Source organism: Botryllus schlosseri, chromosome 15 (genome assembly GCF_051294905.1).
Source record: "Botryllus schlosseri isolate E-star chromosome 15, Bs_hap1, whole genome shotgun sequence".
In the NCBI taxonomy this organism is placed as follows: Eukaryota; Metazoa; Chordata; class Ascidiacea; order Stolidobranchia; family Styelidae; genus Botryllus; species Botryllus schlosseri.
Genome location: NC_137250.1, coordinates 16863944 through 16880539, shown reverse-complemented (window position 1 = coordinate 16880539; position 16596 = coordinate 16863944). Strand labels below are relative to the sequence as shown.

General features: G+C 40.3%; 2 protein-coding genes across 2 annotated transcripts; one reads left to right on the top strand and one right to left on the bottom strand.

The window, feature by feature from the left end:
• Positions 1-456: 456 nt before the first annotated feature.
• Positions 457-6723, top strand: LOC145458000 (putative inactive peptidyl-prolyl cis-trans isomerase-like 6). The gene is made up of 5 exons (XM_080336289.1): positions 457-783; positions 1618-1806; positions 2614-2824; positions 4778-4970; positions 6531-6723. Exons 1-5 carry the CDS (start codon positions 613-615, stop codon positions 6646-6648), a joined length of 882 nt encoding a protein of 293 aa, XP_080192415.1. The 5' UTR covers positions 457-612; the 3' UTR covers positions 6649-6723.
• Positions 6724-7169: 446 nt separating this feature from the next.
• Positions 7170-16207, bottom strand: LOC145458001 (uncharacterized). The gene is made up of 4 exons (XM_080336290.1): positions 13933-16207; positions 11012-11074; positions 10749-10940; positions 7170-8398 (listed from the first exon to the last, which is right to left on the bottom strand). Exons 1-4 carry the CDS (start codon positions 14303-14305, stop codon positions 8238-8240), a joined length of 789 nt encoding a protein of 262 aa, XP_080192416.1. The 5' UTR covers positions 14306-16207; the 3' UTR covers positions 7170-8237.
• Positions 16208-16596: the final 389 nt, after the last annotated feature.

Genomic DNA, 16596 nt, shown 5'->3' with positions numbered 1-16596 from the left:
TAAGTGATGTAAAAGGCTATGGTACCAGCTTCTCAGTTAGCCCACTGTTGTTCATATATCACAGTCGCCTGCAGGGGACACTGGACACAGGGCAGTCATTCAGTCATTGTTATTTATTGGTTGAACTACCTACTATTTTATTTAACTATTGTGAATATGCATTAATTTATGAACGACTTAAGGATGTGTGGACACTGGACATGGCATGGGGGGTGCACTATCTTCCGGGTCGGTACTGATACAGCTAAAAGTTTGTAATTAAGAGTCCAAAAGATCTGATCCAAGTTAAAAATTCTTAAAAATCACCGAAAGCTTCTCATATGGAAAATAATCTACAAATTCGATTGCTGGAGGCCGGTTGGAAATGCTGATCTATGCTATGGTAGACCAGTAAAACGCACGATGGCGCTAAAAATAGTTTCTATTTCCATGGATACGTTACGCTCTACCTGACGCCGCTTGCTTGCAGTATTGAATTTGCGGTATGAGGGCTTGAGACTATAGTTCCTTCTCGTGCGCACCATCAATAGGTTCAATAACGAATAGCCCTCGCTACGAGATCTCCAGTGAAATTGATAATAGCCCGGATAACAGAGAACTGGGAGACCAAATATGACGACTGTCACTGTGAAAGTATATGGACTACTGAACTCCGAAACATTCCACGTTGCAAGATGCTGCGCCGAAGATCTTTTTGAGAAATTTCCGGATAAATTTCACTCACCAGAAATAACACCAATGTTGGAGTGCGAGTGGAATGAATTCGTAAGCCTAAAGAAAATTGTAAGTACCTAAATACATGTTCAAAATATATCGTGCTGCATAGTATATACCTATCTATACAGATACAAGCTATGTATCATGCAGCTCTTGACAAACTGCCCAGTACCGTACACATCACCGGAAATGTCGAATCCTTCATTCGTTTTTAGGTTGAGAGGAGGAAAAAACTTAAGAGCTGTCATTAGAATTACATAACGTACAGTAATATATTGTCAATAAGGACAGATTTGCTCAAAATGAGATCAGTCGGATGTTCACAATGAGGCCATTCATGTTCAAAATAAGGTCTTTTACATGTCCATTGTCCACAATAAAAATAGTCATGTTTAAAATCAAGTCAGCCTCATGTTCAAAATATGGTCAGTTGCAGCACCAACACACCCCAGACAATCAGACATAATGTCTGTACACTGCCAGACACGATGTACAAGTGTCCACGCAGTTTGAACACCCCAGACACGATTTCCGATTGGCAATGCAGTCCAAACACACCCAAGACATGATGCCTGAACATACCTGGGATATGTTGGTGTTGCGACTGATCTTATTGTGAACTTGAGATTTACCTTATTTTAAACATGGTCAACCTTATTGTGAACAGGCAACTAACCTTATTTTGAATATGACTGGCCTTATTGTAATCATGCGACTGACCTTATTTTAAACATAACTAACCTCATTGTGAGCATGAGACTGACCTCATTGTGAACGTGGCATAATGTGACCTTATTTTGAACAACAAAACTGTCCTTATCGTGAACATAAGCGTACCAACTCTGTAGGAATGTGGAACGATGTCTCAACTGATTCTCATCATTGTTTTCTCTATTTCAGGAAATAAGAGGCGACACATGGGCCTATTCCGACTCTGTGATGTGTTTTCTTGGTGATAACTTTGAGGGCAATCACGAAGAGCTGCTTCGATGGGCGCACGAAGAGTTCAGCTATGAGGACTTCCGCCCTGAACCTTGGTATGCAGCCGTCGCCAGAGAAGAGTACAGAGATTATTTTTTGAAAAATCAGGTTTGGCTGCAAGTTGATAATTTCTTACCGTGTAGGAGATCTGAATATGAGGACAGTGCCAAAACACTTGAATGAAGTTACATAAACAAATTACTTACATACAGGTAGTGTGCTTCCTCACATTCCACTATCGTGCCTTCTTTTATCTTGAGACGTGGTGAATATATATACTACAATGTATCTCCTTGACTCAATCAGTATTAGTCAGCCTATATTGGTAGTGATTCCTTGATATTTTGAAAGTTTCATGATTGTCACAATATTTTGGGTAAAATGAAATCTTAAACCACAACTATGTTTTTAATGTTACTTGCTTACATCCCTGCAACTGTCCGCTGATCTTCCACCTTTATTTCGGGTGGTTACTTTTCCAACCCCGTTAGCCTTGCTGCTTCTTGTACTGCGCCACAAACTTTTTATGAAATTATGCGCCATAATAGAATATCACTTTCCGTGACATTTCCATAGATTATATGGCAAAAAAGTTCCCATGTCACACTCATTTCTAGAGTTTTACACGGTTTGTCAACCAAATCACTGTGAATACACTGAAATTCTATAATGAGAGGATCCTACTCATGAAACTATATGTATATGAAACAAAAGGGCAACACTTTCCTCACGATTCTGCACTTTCATCATGTTGTGTATTTAATGCATCATCAAGTGAATTGTTTAATTGATGTTCCTATTGCATGCAGTATCTTTTCAGTTTAAAAATATGTTCCAATGCTTATAAAAAGTGACTTGCTGTCATTTTTCGGTATTGGATGTTTTTTACCTGTCCCGTTTGCTCACAATCTGCAGCACATGTTCACATACATGAACATTACGATCGATGGCGAAGATGCGGGACAATTATTATTCGAACTGGAGTCAGATATATGCCCGAAGACAAGTGCGAACTTCAAAGCGCTGTGCACTGGAGAAAAGGGATCACTACCAAGCGGACTTTCTTTGACTTATCAAGGCTGTCTCATACACAGAGTTGTTCCCAACGGATGGGTACAGGGCGGAGGTTAGAACGTTTTTGCTTCCTAGCTAAGGTGGTCAAAGTCAGGGTTGTAATGACTCGAGTCACGACTCGACTCGAGTCCGACTCGACTCGAGTCCGACTCGAGTCACGATTTTCTGATGACTCGATTTGACTCGAGTCATTTTTTCAAAATACGGAATTGACTCGACTCGACTCAAGTCAATCTGTGTATTGACTCGACTTGGACTCGACTCGTTGCGCATGACTTGAACCAAGTCATTGACTCGAGACTCAGACGGCCAAGACCGACATTTCTTGTAATTTCGAAGAATTGTGAAGCAACCACCCTTCTGGGATTTCGTCTGATTGGTACTGGTACTTGAAAATGCGACCAGAAACTGCTAAAAGTGAGGAAAATTAGTATATTATAAATGCGAAACATTCGCTATCACCAAATATAGTTATATAAAGTGAGTTTAACGAGACTTTAACAGGAAACTGAGCAGTCAACATAATGGCTTGGACTCGAGTCAGGAGTCATAATACTATGACTCGGACTTGGCCCTCTGATCGATGACTTGGACTCGGACTTGACTCGGTGATGAATTGAAAATGACTCGACTTGACTCGAGTCAAAACAATAAAAGTGAATTTGACTTGTGACTCGGAGCATTGTGACTTGGTTACAACCCTGGTCAAAGTAGTTGTAGATTTGTGCTCGAGTAAAAGTTGAAGTAGCCATTTTCGTGACAAGCCAAAACTAGCAAAATTAGCTAATGAAATTATTCAAGCAAAACTTTATCAGTTAATCAGATGTGGTTACTTCTGGAACTGCAAGATGGGTCTTCGCGACTAACGCAAAATGACTGATGACATTAAAAATAGGTGAATTTTAATAAATAGATTTGGTTACGGGAACAGCGATACAGAGGTTTTTTTTTGCCAGATGTCACACAATTTCATTTATAAAGTGATGCCGCATATCCCCAAACTGCTTTCTACTTTAGAAAGTACAGGGTGAAATGAAGTAAGTAGTTTTGCGTAAGTAGGAGCGAAAGTAGTCCAAAAATATAACCAATTGAGTAAGTAGTGTTAGTAAAACCTATTCGAATACTCTGAAAATGGATAAGTAATTCCGTATTGGTCACCTCTTCACACAAAACACCATTCTACACCGCCTATAGTGTCTATATATCTTGGTTGAATATCTATCTGCTATTCAATGCAGATAAGGGAGAGATGATGGTGATCCTGACTGACGTCAACAATTTGACGATATACAATAGACAATTACCTTTCACCCAACTCACGAGTGAATTAATCTATGACAAACTACGAGTTGGTATTATTCGTCGACGGGAGTCTGGTCGATTGGAGTCAACTGAAAAATATGTTATAAAAAGCAAATAGACCTTTACATCGCTATTTTCGGTGACGGCCATCTAGTTTTGGCATCGCTTGTCTATCTCTCGATTAATATATCCATTATCGTTGCTGTAATAGCTGGATTTCTGAGAGAGAGAGAGATATGATATTCTTTTTCGCCTGCACCATCGAGATGCTTTGACGACGGAGTTGCGATACGGCTCCATGAGGTCATCTAGTCTGCGCCCCCGTTTTTTTTCTCCTCCAGGCTATCCGTAATTGCTGAGCGTCTAGCAGGATAGCTGCGGATACCAATTTTCGAGTCTTTGGTATGACCCGGCCGGGGATCGAACCTACGACCTACGGCTCGAGAAGCCGGACGCATAACCATTACACTATCTCACTTGGTTTTCTGTCACAAAACCATTTTGATTTACCCAAAGTCCAGGCTTGATGCGTTATTTCTTATGAGTGAGGATGTGAGTTTACGTCATATCTATGTCATGCCACCTCCCTCACTATTTATGCTGTCATAGTAGATATGAATTTCCCTATCTGTACACTTCTACATCGCGAATGAATCCTCAACGAGACATCTTTCAATTAACCTGCCCTCGCCTTTCTGTTTAGACATTTTTCACAGCAGAGGAGACGCGGGCGAGAGTATTTTCGGGGGAGTGTTTGAAGATGAGAACTTTGCGATTTCGCACTCGAAGCGAGGAATTTTGGGGATGGCGAATAAGGGAAGACACACCAACGGCTCACAATTCTATATTACATTACAACCGGCAACTTGGATGGACTGTCAGTTTGTCGCTTTTGGGTAAGAAACACTGCGATATTACATTAAGCTAAGCTCAAGTGGGCTAAGAGGAGGCCAGAAACACTGAGAATGCTCAAATATGCATCGCAAATGCATACTATGCACATGAATATTTTTGTCAACATATTTTCCGTACTTTAAAAATATTTGTGGGGCGTCACACCATTTTGCTTCAGTTGTTCGAGATTATTAAGCGTAGTGCGATATTCAACTTCATCGGTAAGTCTCACAATCACCACAGCAATTCCTAACGTGATGGTGAACTTCGCAGCTACTGCAAAACATATGTGCGGCCTGTAATTTCACTTGGTTATTTTTATCTGGCCCGACTACGTGACATAGATAAATTTGGAGAGGTGGTTATGGTCATAGTAGTTGTTTTTGCTACTCCAGTAAAACTATAGAAGCAATACCCTGAAATTCAACGCAATTAGAAGTATAAGTAGCGATTTTCAATACATGCTAAAACTTCTTGGACAGTATGAAGTACTTTTGCTTCACTAAAGTACTCAAGTACTAGAGTACTCAAGTCACTTCAGTAGAGTACTCAAGTAGGTCTTGCCTGCTTGAACTACGTAATCACGTGTTTTTTTTATTATCTTCCTTTACTTTTCATTCGGTGTATATTAGGATTGTTTAAAAATAACATTTTTTCCAGATTCCGGAGATTCACTGATGAAATTGTTAGGTTACCTAAAAAACGCTGCACACCAAATTTAGCTCAATTCCAACCAGTAGAAGCTGACGCAGCATCAATTGAATCTTTGAATTTGTTATTAAAAAAATTTCAAATTTTCAGACTTTCTGTCAACCCCGTGAAATCGTTGAGTTGCCTGAAAGAACGATGCGTAACAATTTTTACTCCCTTCCAAGCGGTAGAAGCGTAGTTTTATGCAGTTGAAATATTCGGATTTGCAAATAATACCATTGATGTTGGGTGATCCCAGAATTATGAATGAAAAACTCAAATAACTTCGCCTCTACAGGTTGGAATTGTGTCAAATTTATTTTACATCGTTTTTGCTAACAATTTAATAAGTGAATCCCCGAATCCGAAAAAAAATTATTTTAAACAATCATAGTGTACCTCTTTACATCGCCCAGGCCCAGGTGGGTGTCGGATTTCAAAGACTACTCCAAGTCGTTTTGACACCTTATCTTTTCGTGGTATCGCAATCTTGTGGGGTTTTGAAATGATGAAATTCTAGAAATTTGCGGCATTACTTCTACTTCTACTTGAGTATCACGAGTATTCATAAAACTGGAAGACGTAATGGAAGTAGCAGCCTTGAACACATCCGCTTAGGTAAGTACTCAAGTACCTTACTGGAAGTAGACAAATTCCCCTTCAGTAGAAGTACTTAGTTACTGACCCCTTTGAGGCCAAAAGATCCTCGCCGGAATTATTGATTAGCAACACCGCGGCGTCACACTGGAAAATCAATCTCTTTCTAACCAAGCATAGTAACTGTTAATCGGGGCGCAGTCACTGGGAATTGATAGTTACACAATTGCACATATTACACTGACAGATGTTAATCAATTTACGTTGGAATTTAGCAAACTCGTGGAAGGAACGGAACTGCTGAATCGAATCGAAGAACTGTCGACGTTCAACGAAAGGCCGAAGTCGGAATGCAAGATAGTATCGTGCGGGGAATTCATTCCTGATAGTTGAAAGAAATTTACTGTCATATCTTCGTTTTTATACCTTTTAAATGGCGAAAATCTAAATATATTCACTTTCAAATTACTTGATGTGTGGCGTGTGTATGCGATATGACTCGTGTGTTGATTTCTCTTGCGGTCAACTTCAGTTTCAGGTAGGTAGTTCAACACTGTATGTGCTTTCCCTGAATTAACATACAATTTGACGCTGTGGTTTTTAATAGAATTAATTAAAAGCGGCTACCGCTCCCAATACGTTCAGTTTTGAGTTTGATGGCAACAGGACATGAAAAATGTTATTTTAACGATGCATGGTATTGTTATGGCTGTCATATGGTGGAGCCCCTAAGCAGAGAAGACTGTTGATAGACGGTGCTCATAATATTGAGTTTCTCAACTCATCATTTTAGACGTGAGTGACCGTACTGACACTGACATGACATACCGCTGACGTAGAAGCTGGTAGATTCACGCTGTGTAACTCATTGTGCCAAACCCTACCCTCACGCCAGTTACTTCATAATACATGAGTCGGTGGCAGCATCTTAATCACGGATTTTTCCGCTAACGGAGCATACGAAAACTGACAATCAGTTCACGGGAAACTCGCACTCATCAAGTATTTAGCAAGGATCCATACATAAAAATTCTTGCGACAATGTAGAATTGGATGCTCAACGTAGGATCGCGAATACTGAATATGGGTATCGACTCACGCTTGAAATCAAAAGCAATGGACGATTCTTCACAGTGCAACGTTCCATATAAAATTAAGCTATGCGATAGATAGCTCTGATATGAAGCGATTTTCAAAGGGCTAAAATATGTAGTATACTAACCGACGCTAACACTCTGGTATAAATAACTTAAAAAGACATAGGCTTTACAGTAAAAGTAGACATCTCATTTGATGTATGGTGCCCCATAATGAAACCAATCCCAATGTAACGGTAGATTTCCGCTACGTCTGCATTTTAAACTTGATCTGTAAAACACTGTTTTAAAAAAAAAATTCAAAAATTATATAATTATGTCATAATTGTTTAAATACTTTCGAAAAAAATGTAGGCTAGTATGAACCTATATATATACAGACTATTTGCACCCGACATGGTCGACGCATACGATTTGGAGCGGTTGGAGTTATCGAACTCGTCGTTGGTTCAACAGTTATGGCACGCGATCATTTATTTTAGTAGAATATTTGGAAGCAAGCAAACCGATACTCGGCGGCCACGAGGTGTGATGACCTTTTTTAGTCATCACATCTATTCTACCGTCAACGATAACGCTGAAAGCCGTGCATGAACTGCAACATTGAAGGGCGCACTACTCCGAAAGGGTTGAAGAGCTCTGGAGCTAGGCCAATTGCCTATTCGACAACACGTAAACAGTTTCATTTGGTAACACCATTGCTAGGCGTGGAATTACATTCAGGATTATACCGATGATAGATATTTCCTGAGCTGCTCAGCGGATCTTGGCGAGTGGATCTTGGCGGAGACGCGGCACATTCTCGTTTCATTCGCGGCGCAAATGGATCTTCCAAATCGTTCGCACGATTGCATGCCGCAATTAGTATATGCAGCGTCTCAATTCTCAACCCGCATCGGGATGAGTTCGTGTTGATTTAAAGATAGAGTCACCGCACAAGCAGGTTATCACAGAAAACGCACATAAGATTATAGTAGCGGCGATCGCCATGTCGGACACTTCTCGGCTGCATTCAGCAGTATCTTCCTGCAATGATACCACCGTACCTGTAAAAATCAATTTGCAAGTTACATACTTCATGTGAATCATGTGTGTCACAATGATTTTACTACCATGCGGTTCGATTTCTATTTTTTTCATTTCATGGACATGGACATGGACATGTTATAGTTAGTGACTGCAAAACTACGGTATTCACATGAGGCTCGAAATGAGATAGCAGAATCAATTTCGGGTGCACACTGCACAATAGGGTTGTTCAAAAAAAAATTTTTTTTCCAAATCCCACTCGCCTACTGACTAAATCGTCAGGTTGTCCAAGAAAACGATGCACACCAAATTTGACTCAATTCCAACCAGTCAAGGCCGTGCAATCTTGAATTGAAATTTTCAATTTATTAAAAAAAATTAAAAAAAAAAATTTCTCAAATTTTTCTATCAACCCCGTGAAATTGTTGAGCTGTCTTCAAAGACGATGCAAAACAAATTTGAGTCAATTCCGACTTGTAGAAGCGGAGCTATTTGAGTTTTTCGTTGATAATCCCCGGATCAAGGATAATCCGACAAATATCAACGAAAAACGCGAATAACTCAGCTTCTACAAGTCGGAATTGACTCAAATTTGTTTTGCATTGTCTTTGAAGACTGCTCAACAATTTCATGGGGTTGATAGAAAAATTTGAGAAATTTTTTTTTTTAATTTTTTTTAATAAATTAAAAATTTCAATTCAAGATTGCACGGCCTTGACTGGTTGGAATTGAGTCAAATTTGGTGTGCATCGTTTTCTTGGACAACCTGACGATTTAGTCAGTAGGCGAGTGAGATTTGGAAAAAAAGGTTTTTTTTAACAACCCTACTGCACAAGCTTATGAAAACAATTATTAAAAAAAATATTTTTATCGTTGTATAATGTACGTACATGCTGGCCTATTTTATTGTACGCGTAAGGCCGGTTGCTGTTGTTTGTGGTATTCATGGTGTTTGTCGACTACTATGGTCATTTACACCAGGCCAATAGTTCCTCACTTTTTTTTTATTCCGCAGCTGCCGACTTGTAGCACGTCCCACTTCTAGACTTTTATAAGACACCGCTTCCACGGATGATAAGGCGAGGAGAAGCCTAGACAGGCCGAGGGTAGTGCAACTCGTAGCCTATGTGTTGCACAATCGTAATCACCACACGGGGTCCGTGACAGTATAGAGCAGTGGTTCGCAACCTTTTTCGACTCATCGCCCCCTTCTGAAGCTCCACACCGATCATCGCCCCACAAATATTGGGAACCGAAAAAGGTAAACTTTTCGGCTCGACCTCGAAATTAAACTTTTGCAGCTAACTTTTCGTTGGTTGCGCCTATGGACAATTAAACATATATGTATATATATCGAAGTTTTCGGTCAGCACAAGGGCATTCCTTTTCGGCCAAGGTCTTCTCGCTTCTGATCGTTCTGGCATACTTCTCGGAGTCTTATGTTACATGGCCTATAACTTCATATGTCTTGAAGCGTCGTGGCACAGTAATGGCTGTCGCCAAAGTCTCCATTTCCATAAATCATGCGTATTGTTGTTGGGGGAAGGGTACCACAAAATCAATATATATGACAATATTAAATCGCGCCTAGCGCGAAAATTTTTTTGAAAAAGTTGGAAGAATTTCTAAAAAAATTACTCTATAATTTATGTTAATTCACGAAATAATTTTGGGCCCCTTTTAGTTCGCCCCCCCCCCAAATTGGGAGTTTGGGTGCGGGGGTTACGGTCCATGTAGCCGTTTTAACGTGCCATCGCCCCCCTATCACCCCCTCCGTTGTTTTCGCACCCTATCGCCCCCTTCGTCCGTTTTCGCCCCCTATCGCCCCCTTCAGTATTTTCGCCCCACTGGACCGCGAAATCGCTTACGTTGGGAACCACTGGTATAGAGAATGCAGGAACAATGTCCTTTGCGTGGCTGCGATTGTTCAGAACAATGTCAATTTTCAGACTTTGAGGTGTATTTCAAGGGGGTTCCATTGCCCTGATTAGATTGTAATGTATTTTTTCGGAATCAGTGCGACAGTAGCTTTTAAATAAGATCAATTTTATTGAATTCAAGCACGCGGGTCGTCAGCTATGGGATTAGCAATTATGTTGCGTTCAGATTGCTGACCAGCAGTAATTCCCTCCGGGCAAGCAAGCGTGACGACGGGTGCTGCGTATATATCCGTAGGTTAGTTAAAGTTATCTATAGTTTGTCACGATAACGCGGGCTTATAGGCCTTCGCCTGCATTTAGTTACCACTCTGGTGAAATAAAGCTAAGACATTGGATTTTAAACGGAAACAGTCTGATTTATCAGTCATATGAAAGAACAAGAAAATATGAACCTGAACAATTCAGCAATTTCTCTCGATCCACTCACCCGCTATTAACCAGCATGCAGTTATTATCGCTCCAAGGTAGATGAGTATTTGAGTTAAGTTTCGCCTTCTTGAAATGATTTTACGCAAAGACTTCACCAGCCCCAGAATAACCACCAAAAGCAACATCGCTCCTGTTACGATGTTCCAAAGAACGAGAAATAGCATCTCGCAATTAAATATTCCCAGGATACCTGGCGAATATAGAGCATTTATACATTTTGCGATTGGCAGAACTTTGCACTTCCACTGCAGTTTTACTTACCGATCGTCAGAAGTGCAATGGATAAGCAACCAAGACAAAGCCAGAAAATGATTCTTCTTTTCTCTGTAGGAACCAAAAAACAGCATCAGAGGTACAGTTAGGACACATTTTATAGAATGCCACTCTAAAGAAGCTCATTTTTGGCAACCTAAAAGTAATTATTCGAATGATTCTCTTGCTGAGCTCTTACGACCCAAAGAAAAGTTTGTTTGTCCCGTAAGAAGTGCGAAGTTCGAATGGTGTGCTACCCGTGCCGTTTTTTAGCTTATGGTCGGATACGTTTGAAGCAAACCCGGGTCAATAAATAGAAGGGAGTAGACCAGGGTTGTAACCAAGTCACAAGGTTCCCAGTCACAAGTCAATCTTCAACAGTTTTGACTCGAGTCAAGTCGAGTAATTTTCAATTCACCACCGAGTCAAGTCCGAGTCCAAGTCATTGTGTTCACCGTTCAGTTTTGAGCTCAATCCGGTTTAATCCACCCTTTTCATCACTGCTCGAGTGATATAGAATGGCTCTCATTCATAATATCGTAATTTTCCTCGGTCCCAACATTTTCTGGCCCTATTTTCCAAGCATCGGCACTGATAGACGAAATACCGATGATGTTGAGACCTTACTATTCTTCGAAGTTACAATGAAACGTCTGTCATGGGCGTCCTATAATAGTCTCGAGTCATATGACTTGGTTCAAGTCATGCACAATCACTCGAATACAAGTCGATTCAATACACAATTGACTCGAGTTGAGTCGAGTCGAGTCATTTTACGCATTTGAAAGAAATGACTCGAGTCAAGCCCAGACACCAAAGAATCGTGACCAGAGTCGAACTTAAGTCGAGTCATGACTCGAGTAATTGCAACCCTGGATTAGACACAAAAATCGCTAAAATATGTACATGCTACGTTCTATCATTGCACATAATTTTTCTTGACAAAAATTTCAACTGAGCGCTTTTCCGTGCTCCGTGCGATTCGCTTCCATATCATAATTATCGCTCTGTGTATAGTCCAGTGATAACCTTCCATATCATCAAACTATGCGTTGGGATTTCAAAATTCTAGATGGTATTTTAAATATTTTTGATAACGATAAATGTGGCGCGAAATTTTTCACTAGCATCGGGGGGTTGTCCAGAAAAGTTTTCGAACCGCTGCTTTATAATGTGCATATTGCAGTGAACAATGGATATCAGCCTTTCTAACTTGTGGACCGGTAAAATTTCAAAATTTCAAAACTTTCTAATTAAATAGCGATCCAATGCCTAATTGCGACAAAGGTAACCAACTCAAAAGCAAAGAATGGGGAGTTCAATTTCATTATATATGCGCTAAACCTCCAGGTGACCATTCGGTTAACCAGATTTGAGTCGGTATCAACTCTGATAGTACTGAAACCTAATAGAATAGAAAATTTTTATTGCAGGAATGTGCAACCCGCTGGCCCAGTGCGGTTCGCATAGAAAGTTACGTCGAGGGCCAGATTCAAACCTTCGAATTGCTCGCGGGTCGCACCAGTCACCTTTTCACTTGAATATTTCGTCGCAGTGGAATCAAAGTATCTTATGTCCGTTTTGCACATTTTGAGAATATTAACTTAACTTGAAGTTTTCATCTTCTTTCAGCCTCAGCCATAGATTGGCCCCGATTAACTTTGAAAAACTGAGACAGACATAACCATGGCCAAGATATGACCGGAAGAATTTCAAAAAATTTCGAAAAGATCATTTTTTTTCAGTTTTAAAAATGAACCTGCAAAATTTGAAAACAGGACATAAGCCACTTTAATTCCACTGCGACGATTTTTCATCAAGCATACATTAGAAACAACGTTACATTGTATCGCGGACCATAGAGGTTTTATTCGCGAACAATGGAATCGGTAAAAAATACGATGATTGGTCGGTAGAATATATATGAACCGCTAAAATAGTGGTGGTACGACGATATAAGTCGGCATTATTTCTATGCAGCGTTTGCTTTACTCGTAATCTTACGCTAGTCATGCGTGTGTGCGTTGCGAGGAATATAAAAGATTCAACTGTATATGCGGACGTTGGAATTGGTTCATTATTATTAAATCGCGATTCGAGTTTCTCCGGATTCCGGGAACCTTTTGAGTTGCAAGTGACACAGCGGTGCGACCACAATATTTGAATGATATTTTTGTATATCTAATATATTCTACATGTAAACTGCATAAACGGTTCCGCATTGGCGTTTTCGCTTCTGTGAATAACTATTTATTGTTCCATTTTCCTTAAAAACTCTGAACTCAATGTGCACTTTTTGTTTTCTCAAATAGGGTGTCAATGTAACCGACTTGTTCTTATAGTGTTAACAAGAACTAGAGTGAAACCACAACAACTACAGTCGAGCGTTCTATAAGCATATTCAACTTTTTCTTTCTTGAGGGATTATTTAATCAATGGAAGGGTTTGCTTCAAAACATCCCAACATTTGTTACAAATGTGCTGGATATGACAAGCATTTTGCAATCTACTCCGAATTGCTTCGCGGGCCGGATGAAATCGTCTGGCGGGCCGGATGCGGCCAGCCGGCCGCATGTTTGACACCCCTATGGGATAAGGGAAAGGTTAAAATACTACTAAAATAGGCATATGCTGCCTTTGAAAATAAATCACCGTTTGACAAAATTTACTCGATTATATGAAAATTTGTTTCGCACGATTTGCTCTATGGTATTGGTCCAATACCGTATTTTATTGATAATTTTCGCCATCATTATTGTCAATTCCTCAATGGATGGCGGGCATTGCAATTGCAACTACTAGAAAGTCTATATACGACCGGTGATTTCATAACGTTAATACGTTATTTATAGAGGTTGAGAGGTAGCACAGCAGTGCACACCACTGATCTACATGTATAAGCGGCCAAGATGGCTAGTGACGCGTCTCACTTTTTTCTGGTGTTTGCGTTGAATTTTTCTCCGTACTTGGATGAAGATCGTCGTAGGTTGGAGGCGGGAAAGAACAATCTACATAGTTTGGAGGCGGCGGAACACTGGTATCCTCAGTATCTACGACGGAACCAGGAAGATGGACTCGCCGACTTATCGACGACACCGGACGCGACGAAGGAAACGGTGGAGGCGGGGGAAGTTTGTGCAGTTCATCATAATCGTAAGCTGGATTAATATACCCTTCCTGGGGATCGAATAGAGAAACTGCGAATATCTCTGTCTGATGTGATGATCCTAGAGAGCTTGTTGACTCCGTGTGCCGCCGACTGGTAGACGCGCCCGTCTGTGCAGACGCAGTCTTCTCGTCCATCTTCAGCGGTTAGCAGTTCGAAAACAAATCCATATGTCTATATAGCTGTGAGGTTTCAAATTATGGATATGTATGACTGCATGGGGCGTGACTAAGTAGCTATTTACAAAACTTGTAGGCACACATCTATATATTGTGTAGTCTAGCTAGCCTATATAATTTATGATCAAGAGTGGTTTTATTTGTATCGTCGCACGATCGCATTTTAACAATCGGCTGATCTTTAGAAAGTTTGCACATTCGGAATGTGGAGAAACGACTTTAGTCTTCGACAATTTTGTAACAGCGATTAGCGTTGGTAAAAGCTCGCCGATTCATGAATAGCGGCTAGCTACCAACAGTACAGACTGTTTGGTCCCAATTTATCGCAACTTATCGTACGTGTTTTACATATGACGTTCTGTGTTCTAGACTTAGGCATTTAGCCTATTCCCTGCTACATGGACGTTCGGAGTTTGGTTCATATCAGTTTGTGATAGGGTTGGCGGTGCGGTTAAGTTATTTTAATGTCTCACTTCATGCCGTGCTATTATAGCATTTGCTGTGTTGAATGCCACGGTATTATGACACTCTTGGGCACTTGTTATTCTGAACGTAAACCATAGTCATGTCGTTCTCAACCTTTTTGGCTTTGCGGACCCCTTTTGACCGTCACGGACCCGCGCGGACCCCCTCAAGTTTTAGATGAAATTTGGCTCAATTATGGTGCGACCGTCATCTGTCTTGTGCAAACATGAACTGTAGGCTTGTGATAAACAGCAACTCAAAGACTTTTCTTTTTATCTAGCATCTCATCTTGAAGTTATTATCGAATGGTGGTTATGTATATCACAGGATATAATGGATTTCATGGCGAGGTTTCAATCCCTCCATCGGGAAATTAGGCGAAATACTTCAGGAGCTTTATTTCAAACGACTGTTCACTAATTTGATGACACTGACAACTTCAAATCGAAGAGGTTCCTTAAACATTACGAAGACATCCTGATTTATCTTACGATCTCCACATTTATATTTTTTCCACAAACCCCAACAAAACGTCTCTAAACAGCAATATGTTCGTATCAGTAGGTTATTAGCAATTTGACAATTAAAATGGATTTGCACAGTAGGATATTTCATTTCAGACGATTATTGTGAGAATGTGAGTAATGAGGTTTTAGTGGTTGTGGAGGATAACTGCCTCATTCTTTCCCTAATTCAAAAAAACTAAAAATTAGGTTAATAATCATTTTGCAAATTTAGAGGTCTCGCGGACCCCCTGAAATTGCTTAGCGGACCCCCGGTTGAGAACCACTGCCATAGTCAGTACGGCGTGTTATTAGTAGGTCACCTGTCGCGGATATTCAGGATCAACAGGTATTTCATAACTATTATGAATAGTATCGTTAATCGAAAGTTATGTTCCCAAAATTCATTACACCGTTTTGGCATTGATAAGCAACTTCTAACATCGTTCCAACATCGCTTAAAACTTTCCGACTATATTTGCTTAATATTATGTCTTGCGTAAAAGTGGTCTCTCAATAGACAACGTTAATAATTGTCCGATTCTCACGGAATTGTTATTATGACATGATTCCAGCTTTAAACGCTGTAGGATACTCCTCAAAAGGGCTTGGGATCATCAATTTGTTGCTATACAAGACTCTTTGCGCACTGCACAGTGCACAATCAACCACTGCGAATAGCACGTCACTAATACAGAATCCTAATGCTTGATATGACTTGAGTGCGGGAATGCTGCTGGTTGTTCCTTCCTGAGGTTTAAAAATTCACCAGTTAAATGGCAACCGAGTAGCTTATGATCTGACCTGTTCTCAAACACTTGTTAAATACATACCAACAAACTACTCCGGGAACAAACGATGAAATATTCAATCACTGGCAAGTTGCCTACAACCATGTGAGTCCCGTAGGTTCCTTCAAGTCGAATTGAATAATTCAAGTCGTTTAGCTCACAATATAGCCTCACGCTTAGGCTCGTATAAGTATACTTTGTCACTGTCACCACGAAGTGACAAGTCATGGTACTAGACGTTCCTCTAGTGATGAACTCTAACCGTCTTATAGGTCTTTTGTTCGGAGCAATGGACTTAGCGTTCGCGTTATGAAACGTAACAATGGAATTAACTTAGCCGATTTTCTATGTGAGCGGGTGTAGCCAAGTCACAGGAGTACACGAGTGGACGCGCGGTGTTTGCATAGTTTGGGGATGGTCTATGATAGCATTTATGAAATATATCGACAAAACTGCTGATCACGGCGGTATTATCATTATTTAGTGGAAT